Source organism: Cyprinodon variegatus, unplaced genomic scaffold (genome assembly GCF_000732505.1).
Source record: "Cyprinodon variegatus isolate N-32 unplaced genomic scaffold, C_variegatus-1.0 Scaffold165, whole genome shotgun sequence".
NCBI lineage: Eukaryota > Metazoa > Chordata > Actinopteri > Cyprinodontiformes > Cyprinodontidae > Cyprinodon > Cyprinodon variegatus.
The window spans coordinates 141,082-152,646 of NW_015150618.1; the positions used below are offsets into that span (position 1 = coordinate 141,082).

The 11,565-nt window shown below is 38.9% G+C and overlaps 1 protein-coding gene across 1 annotated transcript; it reads left to right on the forward strand.

The window, feature by feature from the left end:
* Window positions 1-9,362: 9,362 nt before the first annotated feature.
* LOC107086888 (forkhead box protein L2-like) lies at window positions 9,363-10,523 on the forward strand. Its single transcript, XM_015378126.1, has one exon. The coding sequence runs from the start codon at window positions 9,407-9,409 to the stop codon at window positions 10,157-10,159; it is 753 nt and encodes a 250-aa protein (XP_015233612.1). The 5' UTR covers window positions 9,363-9,406; the 3' UTR covers window positions 10,160-10,523.
* Window positions 10,524-11,565: the final 1,042 nt, after the last annotated feature.

An 11,565-nucleotide genomic window follows, 5' to 3' on the forward strand; every position in this document is an offset into this window, starting at 1 on the left:
TAATAAGTGAAATAAAAAATCCTGCAGCAACAAGCATTTTTTTCAGGCTTGGTTGTGTGCTTTGGCACTCTCCTTATCATAGAGAATCTCAATTCAGTTGCACTTCTCCCGACACCTGGGAGAGGCTCTGGGTAGGATAGATGTCATTTGTCAGTGAGTCACAAACAGTGTTGCTACCTTAGCTGACTTCTGTATTTACAGCTGCTCTATGAAAAAGAGATGAGAACTCAGAAGTAATGATGCAGCAAACCTTTTTGCATACCTTCATGCAGAGATACACATGTGGCAGCAGGTTAAACCTGCAAACGCTGAACAAGTCTAACAGGACACAGTTATTCTCTCTGAGCAGGAACAGGGTCCAAAAGCCCGTATCAACAAGAGATCTAACACGAGGCTCTAAAATGGAAAATGTACTTCAGTCTGTGTCAAAGGGAAGATTTTGATTGTTACAAAGATTATTGTAGTTGCTTCACGGAAGGCTGCCAAAGCTTTATTTTTCAAACTTGAGTATGAAAACAAAATATATACTTTGCAATGCATCAGTTAGGAATCTACACTGACTTTATGTTGGCAGAAACATTATTTTAACAAACGATTAATGATTGACACAATGTTATTGTCAGTAAGCCCAGTCAGGGCCAAAGACAGACAAGAAATTCCATCAGGAAAACGCTTACAGGCAGATGAAACACAATGAATGTATCAACAGTGAACCACAAAATAAACCAGAATCAAAGTGCATAAATATTTTTTGACTTGTTCCGAGGTTACAACCACACACTTTCACGTACTTTAGTTGGATTTATATGATAGGCCAAAACTAAATGGTTTTTGTGTTTTTGTAAACAAAAAACACAAAAAAAACATTTCCTATGAGGAAAAGGTGAAAACACATGTCTGCACTTGTATTCGGCCAACTTTACTTTGGTATCCCTAGATAAAATCTAGCACAAACAACAACAACTTGCAAGATATGAATGTTAAATACAATCCACATGTGTATGATTCAATCTCTTTGTCCCTCTATGTCACTTGAGTTTGCCGACAAATCTTGTAGACGGACATGGTAAACATGTTGAAGAAGGTGTGGTGACATTTGTCCTCGGTCTACATGCACTTTGCGAGGCTCTGCATGCCTAACTGCAAAAGTTTAACCACATAGGAAAAAATAAAACCTAGCTTGCATTTATCTTTCTGCAGTTTACAAATTGAAAAGGCTTTAGTAGTGAAGGTGTGAAACGGGACAGGACTAGTACATGACTGGCTGACAGTCACCTCGAAATGTGCAGAATGAATGACATGTTAAGAGGAAGAGGTGAACTAGATTACACAAAATGATCTTTGTCATTACAGCAGAGACTGCCTCACTCATCATGGGCAGGTAGCCAAACATTAGAGGCAGAGGAGAAAGAGAAACATTCTTGACAAACAGTCAAGTCCAGGTCATAACTAGATTCATTTTTAGTTGATATCTAGTTCCTATTGTCAACGTTTTTAATCTGTGGCTTAAGGAAGTCTACTTTCTAAGCCTAAAATGACTACTGTCTGCTGAGATCTGCAAAACATGCTGCTGTGCAGAATGACCCCCTATTGCTGGGTCATGGTTCCCTTTCATCACTGATGCAGCTTTGCAGGTGTCCTGGAGACGACTCAAGTTTCAGAAGGTGTTCATCCAAAAGCTGCAGGACATGGATTTTTGTTATATGACATTCAGTGAATATAGCAATGTTCTAAAAAGCCATGATATAGAGATAATTTATATCAAATGGAAGCAAATTTCTTGTTTAATTGTTCTATTTGAAAATAAGGTTGCTTTAAAATAGCTGGAAGAGTCCAGTGGACTGTCCAAGCAGTTTCATCGACACCTGAACTAACTGAAATGTTTATCATCTCTTTTTTATAGGGAACTCAATCCATTCAAGTGGCCTTTGTACACTTTAATGTACAGGGAATGTCAATAACTGAACATCCAGGTCCTGCTTAACAAGCCTAAATTATTAGCACACCACCACCGGGATAAAGGTGTTTGAAATGCTCTGTTACACATATACTAAAGCTGATCCTCTGCGCTATCTCCAAACATCACCATTCTCCATTAAATACATTTTTCTATGAATGTTTTGCAAAGCATACTGTGTTTTGCAAATTGTATTTTTACTGTTATCTGTTAATATTTAAAAAGCTACTTGAGTCTGCATAGTCCAAGATGAGCAGAGGTTCTTTGTTTTTGTTTGCAGTTTCACAAAATGCTGCCATTAACCTCAGGATGAACCAGAATGACCCTGGGAAATAACCATGGAGGACAGCCAGCTGTTTTGAATGCTTATTTAAAAGACAGAGCAAACAGAACAGAGGCAGTTAGACATCACACAGGATAACAGTTTCTGGGCTTTTTGAGTCTTCAAACCAATGTCTTTCAAAGTTTCCTGCCATATCTAATTTACTCGCAGGCAGGAATGATTTTGGGGGGCTAGTTTACTAGGCTTTGCCATGTCAGTATGCAGGTGGAAGGCATCTTGAGCTACCTGGTGTGTTTAAAAGAGCTGATGTTCTTGACTGCTGCCAGCCTGTGGCCATCTGTGCACAAACAATATTCTTGGTATAATTGATTGATCTCACGGTGGAAAAATTTTCTTTGTGGAGCTGGTGTGTATATTTAAGGTTTCTTTGTCGGAAAATTGTTTTCTACAAACCCATGATCAATGTAACATTCTCAGTTGTTTATAAAAATTAAATTAAGATAATGTCTCCATGTCACTTGGGTTCTTTCACATCGATGCATTATATCTGCATGCTTGCTGTCATCAACTGCTTTGGTTTTTCCCAGTTTTTCTAAATTAATTTGTGGAGTGCACAACCAGGTGTTGTCTTTTCTCTCTCGATTGAGCTCTGGTTCTCTGCAGCTCCTCTGGTTAAAGTGGCCCTTTCACGGCTAATCAGTTTGTCGGGAAGTACTATTTTCGCTTTTTGGCCGATTATTTTTTCTCATGACAGAACAGAGATAAGTGAAAATTTTAATGCTTTGGTTGTTGTTTCATGACCTTGCCCTACTGTAACCTCCTTCACAGGTCAATGCATGGCCCCTCTGCTGGACTTCCCTTTCTTCCCGTTACTGTGTGTTCTCTAATCTTCTCAGACAAACTTCTGAGCCCTTCACAGAAAATATTTATGTCCAGTAAAAGGTGGACTTGTCTTATGATAGTGTCTTCTGCCAAAACTCTCAATTTTTTATGTGTAAAATAAAAAAAAATCCTTCTTTTTGCGTTGATATATTACATAAAATGCTGATAAAACACATAACTTTTGTAGTTGTGATGAGCGAAAATGCAAAAAAAAAAAGGGGGGGCGTGAATACTTCACGGTAAAATCACGGTATTACAAAATTATCTTTCATATAGGTTAAAAGAAAAAGAAACACTAATGGGATGTTTCCACTAATACTCCCTGCTGTTTTCCTCTTAAATTGATTTTTACTTTTGGAAAGAATGGAAACATGTGATAAAATGTAGGCAAAATAATACATTTGATCAAAAGCCAGAATCCATATTTTCCAATAAACATATACTGACTCCTTACAAACTGCTTATAAACTATTGAACAAAATGTCACCAGTTGCATAACCTTTTTTTTTTCTTTGTTGAGCTGGTGTTTAATTTTAAGCTTTCTTTATTGGAAAAAAAAATCCACAAACCCAAACATAAACCAAGTAACCAGAGATTTGTGTTATTCTGCTTTATAAATATACCTTGTGTTTTGATCAAAAAAATCATATGTGGTCTTCTGTTCTTTATCCGACTTGTCACTAAACCCAAAGTCAGTCCTGAAGATCTATTTTCATTTCGAAGCTAACAATCATCCAATATTTTCCTTTAAAAGCTTCAGTTTGTCTCATTGGTTGTGTTTCTTACTTTTAATAGATAACCCCACAAATTATCTCAGTCCTATAGGAAATGTTTGGGCAGAGAAAAAAAAGGTCTGTGCACCTTCAGCTGCACCATCAGCAGGGATGGATGCTTGCAGCTGTTGAAGGATCCCATGATCTGATGGGACCAAACATTGATGACAGTTAGTCTGGGCACCCTGCAGCCAATGTCATATATTAGCTAGTTTCACTCTAGGTACAGCGTCCTTTACTTTGAATCCAACATTTGTGGATCTCTGCAGAAAGAGCTGATGAGGTATATCTCTCCCATTTTGTCTCCCTGCATCATTGTAGCTGTTTAAGATCAATTTTGATTGATTTCCGACATACTTTGGTTATGATTTGGTTTGAACAGTTGTTTCTTCATTAGTTGCCTTCAATCACTCCACTTTGGCTCAGTGTGATGGATGGTGCAATCTGACACAAATGCACCTTAATCATGAAATTCACCCATTTCAATTAAGTTTTGGGCTCTATGGTAATCATTCACATTATACAGCAAGGCATCTGGAGCTAGCCTGGTAAGGCTTTATGTTTAAATGTATTTTCAAACTCCTGCAATAATTCTATGTTCAGTGCAGCAAAACATGATGCCAACCTTGGTTAAAGAACACATCGTCTCCACTCTCCCCCCAGCATTCGACCCATTCCAGTTTGCCTACTGACGAAAGAGCTCCACTGAAGATGTCATCTCCTCTGTTCTCCACCTGGAGGAAAAGAACACCCACATGCAGATGCTGTTCCTGCACTTCAATTCAGCTTTCAACACCATCATCCCACAGTATCTGATAGGAGAACTAGAACAGCTGGGCTTCAATACACACCCTCTGCAATTGGCTGCCAGACTTCCTCACAAACAGACCTCAGTCAGTCCGGGTCGAACAGAACACCTCTGACATAATCAGTAATCAGTCTAAGCACAGGCTCCCCTCAGGGCTGCGTCCTGAGCCCCCTGCTGTTCACCCTGATGACACACGACTGCATTCCAGGTTCACCACCACTGACATTATGAAGTTTGCAGATGACACCACAGTGGTGGGCCTCATCAGAGACGACAACGACCAGGACTACAGAGAGGAGGTGGAGCAGCTGTTGGGCTGGTGCAGAGATAACAGACTGATCCTGAATGTGGAGAAAATGACTTCAGGAAGAACCGGCCTAACCGTACGCTCCACTGCTCATCAGCAGCTCATCAGCAGCACCAAATCCCTGGTGGTGCACATCACTGACACCCTCACCTGGACTGTAAACTCCACCTCACTGGTTAAAAGGTCACAGAAGTGCTTGTACTTCCTGTGGAGGATGAGGAGAGCCCTCATTCCCCCACCAATCCTCAAGACCTTCTACAGAAGCTCTAAAGCGAGCGTTCTTACCAGCTGTCTCACTGTGTGGTGAGGCTGCAGCACCTCAGACTGGAAAAAGATGAGAAGAGTGGTGAGAAGAGTGGTGAGAAGAGCAGAGAAGCTCATTTGGGCTCCTCTTCCCTCCATAAAAGACATTTCATCCCAACCGTTCCTGAGCCGGTAACATCATCACTGAGCCCTCACACCCCCATCATGGACTGTTCTCCCTGCTGCCTTCTGGGAAGAGGCTTCACAGCATTCTATACAGGTCCAACAGATTCCAAAAAATCTTCTTCCCCACCACTATTGGACAGCTGAATTTTAAAAAAAACTCTAAATCATGTCACAGATTCTGCATCAAACTGACCACATCAATGCATTTGCTGTGATGCGTGTTTTTTCCTCCCACAATGTTTACATTTGATCACTGCTGCACTTTAAGAAACTGGAAATGTCATGAGAGCTGTACCAAAGGAAATGTACCTTTCTATACACTCTGTATACAAAATAACAATAAATGTTGTCTCAGTCTAAGCTGCAGTGAGCGGTTTTTGTTCTTTAAATAGGCAGACTGAATTATTACAAACTGACTTCTTTAAGGCAATGATTGATGAGACGAAGAACTCTTTTAGAAAAATCAAAACAATGAGAAATTCTTATGCAAGATGTAGAGATTGTAACGTACTTCCTGTTTACTCAGCATTCTGCTAAACCAATAAATTTGTCATAATTCTCCAACAAAGAGTATGAATTAAGAGTTAAGAATATTAGATGCAGATTTAGAGTCACTTGGCAATCAGCCATAAAATATTAGTGATCTTTATGCTCCTTAAAGAAGCTATCCTTGCAGAGCTGAAGCACACTCTGAACTGGTCATTGATCCATCTTAGGCAACAAAGAGGCACAAACACAAAACAAAATCAGCAATCATGTACACACACAGTCATACCCAAGGACAATTTGTAGAAATGTCAAGAATTTACCAAAAAGACTTTTGGATGGTGAAGGAAAGCCAGGGTACCCAGAGAAAACTGACACTTCATATGAAAGAGCCCAGGCCAGAACCCAGGGCCTTCTTGCAGCCTGACACAGCTGATATACAACAGAACATAAGAAGCCCTTTGAGAACCAGTGCAAATAGTTCAAGTTTACATCCATCTAACACAATAAAGAATTTAATTTTTTAGCAAACATCATAACTTCCCCAGAAATGTGCCGGTAACAGGTTGGCTAGGATGCAATACCCTGGTGGTTTCTCTAGACCAACTACATAGATGGCTGATTACTGGTATACCAGCAAACACCAAAGCAATCCTTTAATAAGCTTAAAATACTATAAACTGATCACTGAACTGTCAAGGGCCACGACAGCGACAGAGGGTCAACCTCCAGAAATGTTGTATGATTTGACCAAATTCATTAGCCTGGCCAACCAGACTAACTAATGCTGCATACACCAGGTATCAGTCTGAAAAGGTGCTGGTAGAGTCCAGTGTCAAAGTAGGGACTAAAAGTTTAAAACAGGTTAGAACCAATCAGGCAACTACAAATGTGATGCAAAAATGTCTTTTAAAAAATAAAGGCTCTTGTAGCAGCCAGTTGTTGAAATTGTAAAGACATAGCCCATTCAGGATACTAAGGGGCATCATTAAACATTGTTCTGTTCCAGCTGCAATCCGAACTGGATACAGAAAAGCACTGTTATCACAACTACCCATAATGAAACATATGGGTAGTTCTGACCCAAGTGAAAACTTCCTCCTTCCACTCTGTGATTGGTGCAATCTGTCTGAGCCTTACCGGTCAATTGGGCACAGTTTGGCCAGTGCATTAGTGGAGTCTATGATGGATTATATCGAGTGTCGGTTGCAATAAAGCATCTTGTAATAAACCTTATCCCTTCTGTCCAATCTTATTAAGAACCTAGTATAGTCATACTTCTGATATACAACAGTTTACATTTTCATTCTTAAAAGCTTGATTTTTGTTTGCATATCTATAAAGACTGTAATTGAAATGTGTTGCCTGAACTAAAAAAGAAGTTGTGTTTAAATCTGCGTCAGAACCATTTCTGTTTTCTGTACTGGCTGCTTCCTTTTCTGATCAGTTTAGAGAGACAGGCTGTCTGGGCAAAGCAGGTGATCATTATCTGGTGCCATGAGCGGATTGACAGGCCTGCTGTTCATACCTCACTGGGAAGTTTGACGTTGATAACCTGAAAGCCGGCTATACTGCTTTTCAACCATGTCCTTGGGAAATCCCAGTCAGCCTGTCTAATAGCACTGGTTCAAAAAAAGGAACTAAAGGATAAAAAAATCAGTTATTCATTTGTGACTTTATATACGGTATATTACTTTTTCATGGTTTTTTTTAGAGCTCAATGCAAAGAAAAAAAAAGAGACAACTTGAATAGATCCTATAATAGCAATTATATCCACGTTAGGAGCAGAGGTGTAGCCAGAAAATTTTTTTAAGGATGGCCAAACAATAACTGATGTACACTGAGGGATAGCACCACAACCTCATGGTCAATCTACACTGTTCCTACAGGAAAATTAATAAGCATAACATCCATATTTTCTAAATAAAGACAAACTATACTTTCCTACAGCCTTTGCTAACAAATAGATGCATATATTTAAACATCTGTGCTTCCTAGATAAAAGGTATAGTGGATATATTATCTTATAAGTTTGAGTTCTTTTCCATTGTCATTACTTACTTACTTGTATCATTCATCATTCTGCATAAAATTGATATTTACAAGCACTCATATCTACATATAATAATCATTTAATATGTTTTTATTAAAATTCTTATTTTTCTATGATTTCACTGAAGACTCCTAGATGTGTGAAGCATAATTTTTTCTTTACCCCATATAACACAAAATCTAGTTCTGAAAAGAGTATGAATTCTGTACTTATCATCTCTAATGTTAGTACATGGATGCGCATAATTAACCACAGTGTTTTTGTTGTCAAGTAATTGTTGATATATGAAAAATGAAAATGTTTTGAAAATTCCAGTTGATATATGAAAAATGAAAATGTTTTGAAAATTCCAGTTGAGAGTATTACTGCTGCCACTGTCTGTATTAGTGGTTAAAAAAAATGGTAGGGGTGGCCACAGGGATGGCCATGGCCACCCCTTGCCCCCCATCTAGCTCCACCCCTGGTGAGGAGTTCTGGATAGAACATATTGACAGACAAAACATTTTTTTTTAATCCTTAATAAAAAAAAAATAAAAATTCTTTTTTTTTTTATGTTGGTTTAACTGCTGATGTAAGTGGGCTGCTCTGTCAGGTAAAGACACAAGAGTCTCTAAGCTATCGTTAACGATTAATCAATAAGAGCAATAATCGATTAATCACGATTAGTAGGATTAATTGTTTTAAATATATATATATACGGGGGCAATTGTGCAAAACAGAGCAGCAGTGAATAGAAGAAGCTGAAAGTCTCACTTTTCTATAAATAATCTGCGTTTTTGTTGCAAATGTGCAACAAACACTTGGCATTACATAAATTGCCGAGATAACGTGCATTCCCCCAGGGCCAGTTATCACACATTGAGTGTGGACCTAGGAACCTTTGGCAAGCTCTTGTTTCCATTACAACCGATCCCTAATGTGTACGTTATCCTTGACTTCTATAAATGTCACAAATTTTTCATATAACAGTCTTTCTAATAGAAGTTATTTTTTTAACTACTGAAAGGCAACAAAACGTGTGTGAATATATATATATATATATATATATATATATATATATATATATATATATATATATATATATATATATATATATATGGTGCTCATATATTTAGAACAAGAAATTATTGATGCAACAGCATTTTTTTTTAATAGTTGAGATCAAAAGAACCATCCCTGCCCACCTGTAGTCAGATTTTACCATGGGAAAAAAATCTCTCTTTCAAGATTTCACTCTTCAACCAAAAACCCTCTGCTTAGCCTCATACATTAAGGTGTAAACAGCGTGGGAACCTACCAGATGAAAGAAGGCGCTTGTTACATTTATTTTGAACCTGTGGGTGGGGTGAATGCACCTGGCACATTTGCGCCATTCAGACATTCCACTTCCAGCAGAGAGGCGCACAGCCGGCTGATCCACCTGAACCATGGATGCAGAGCAGGGAATGCAGCCTCTGGATCCCAGCTCCTGTTCTCCTGGAACAGGCTCCCAGAAGCCTGAGGAGGGGACCGACCAGCTGCAGAAACCACCTTATTCCTACGTGGCTCTGATTGCCATGGCCATCAAAGACAGCCACGAGAAGAAGGAGACGCTGAGCGGGATTTATAATTATATCATATCAAAGTTTCCCTACTATGAGAAGAACAAGAAAGGATGGCAAAATAGCATACGGCACAATCTGTCTCTCAATGACTGTTTCATCAAGGTCCCCAGGGACAGCGGAGAGGGCAGAAAGGGGAACTACTGGATGCTGGACCCGGAGTTTGAGGAGATGTTTGAAAAGGGGAACTACCGGCGCCGGAGGAGGGTGCGGAGACCTTACAGACCCCCCAGCTTCCACTACCTGACAGGGGACTATCCAGAGCCGCTCTACTTCCAGCCTTACAGCGGCTCCTGGGGTATCCCGGATCCCAGCGGGTACCCTGCACCGCAGATCGTCCCCGGAACCACCCGAGGAGTTCCCAGCAGCTCCTACTGCCCGCCCCACTTCCAACACTCCGTGTACGGGACGTACCAACACCAGCACCCGCCTGTGCTGGTTCCTCACAACAGGTACCCTTATGGAGGGGTGACCCCGCCGCTGAGCCCGGGGGGAGGCGCCGTCTCTGTGGCCTGCAGCTACCCGCAGTTCACCGCCTACACCCGGCAGGCGGAGGAGCGGCTGTTTTATTTCCCCTGATCAGTGAAGGACTTCAGCCATGCTGACCAGAGACAATCAGTTCATGTGCTTCACCATTTCAGGCTGTTTATTCAGGTGTTCATTGTTTGATGGTTGAATTGAAGCACGTAAATGTTACTAATTTCATTTATGTTTTTTTCTTAATTACATAAAATTTAATTTACAGGCTTTTTTTCCTGTTGAGGTGGTAAATATTTTGTAAAGCTTAATCGGTCTAAATATTTTCTGTTCTCTCATATGTTTTGCATTTACAGAAACATGTTGAATACAAGCTTTACATTTTTCTATACCTTATTTATATATTTTTTTATTTTTCTAATTCTCGAGCTGCTACAGTTAGTGGCAGTAAAGCACTGAGTCGTTTAGAACCTACATAATGAAGTGTTTCATTGTGTAAAAAACGTTTGAATAAAAAATAGTTTTTGCATTACTTGCTGTCATTGGTTGTTTCAATCTTTTTTTTAATTCGTTTATTTGATAGGGACAAGTATGTTTCATGAATCATGTCACACACTACAACATTTTAGCTAAGGCTAATTCTCAATGCCTTTATTGTACTGCGGAACATTATTAATAGATTAAAATATAGAGGTTAAATTTAAGATTTTAGCCTGCAAGCTTTAGCTTTGTCTGGCCTGCATCACTAGAGGGAACCATATTTGACTCGAATTTTGTTGTTTTTTATTGATTTTATTTATATTATAGAAACAAGCAAACAAAAGAAAAACTCCAAACTTCCTTCAAACTGTTTTTTGTACGTATGAAATATCGATAGAGGTGCTTCAATTCTGTAAAACATTTAAAAATATTAATCTCAACCTCACTGGAAAGGGCTTTCATGATGCATTTAGAGTACCTCGGAAAAAAAGGAAAGCGACTCGAACTGAGCGGAGGATATGGGTAAGAGGAAACCACTGGCTTCGGGTTCTTTATAATTTTTTTCTAGAGGGTTACACTGATAAATAAAAATAAAAAAGCGGAATTGTGTGGGTTTTTTTTTTTTTTTTTGTCGTCCTAAATTCTAAACTAAAGAACACAGCCAATAAAAAATTGGTAAAACGTATAATTTCCGAACAAAGTCTACATATTTGCAAATGTAATCTTATTAGCAAAATGTAAATTTTAATATGCTTAACTAAAATACAGTTATTGGTTCTGTTTTGTGATTTTTTTTCTTTTTTAACTTCACAATAAATCCCATCATTTAACACTGAGAGAACGTTTTTACCTCTGCCAACTTGGTTATATTTTTATTAAGAGGACTACTACTAACAAGACCAATTTTGTAACTTTGCAGATTATATTTTGACGTAAGTAACTGAATATAATAATTTATATAAAACATCCCAGCCCAAACTCCATTCCAGTAGATGGCGGTAATGTACATCAATAAGTTACTTGCCAAT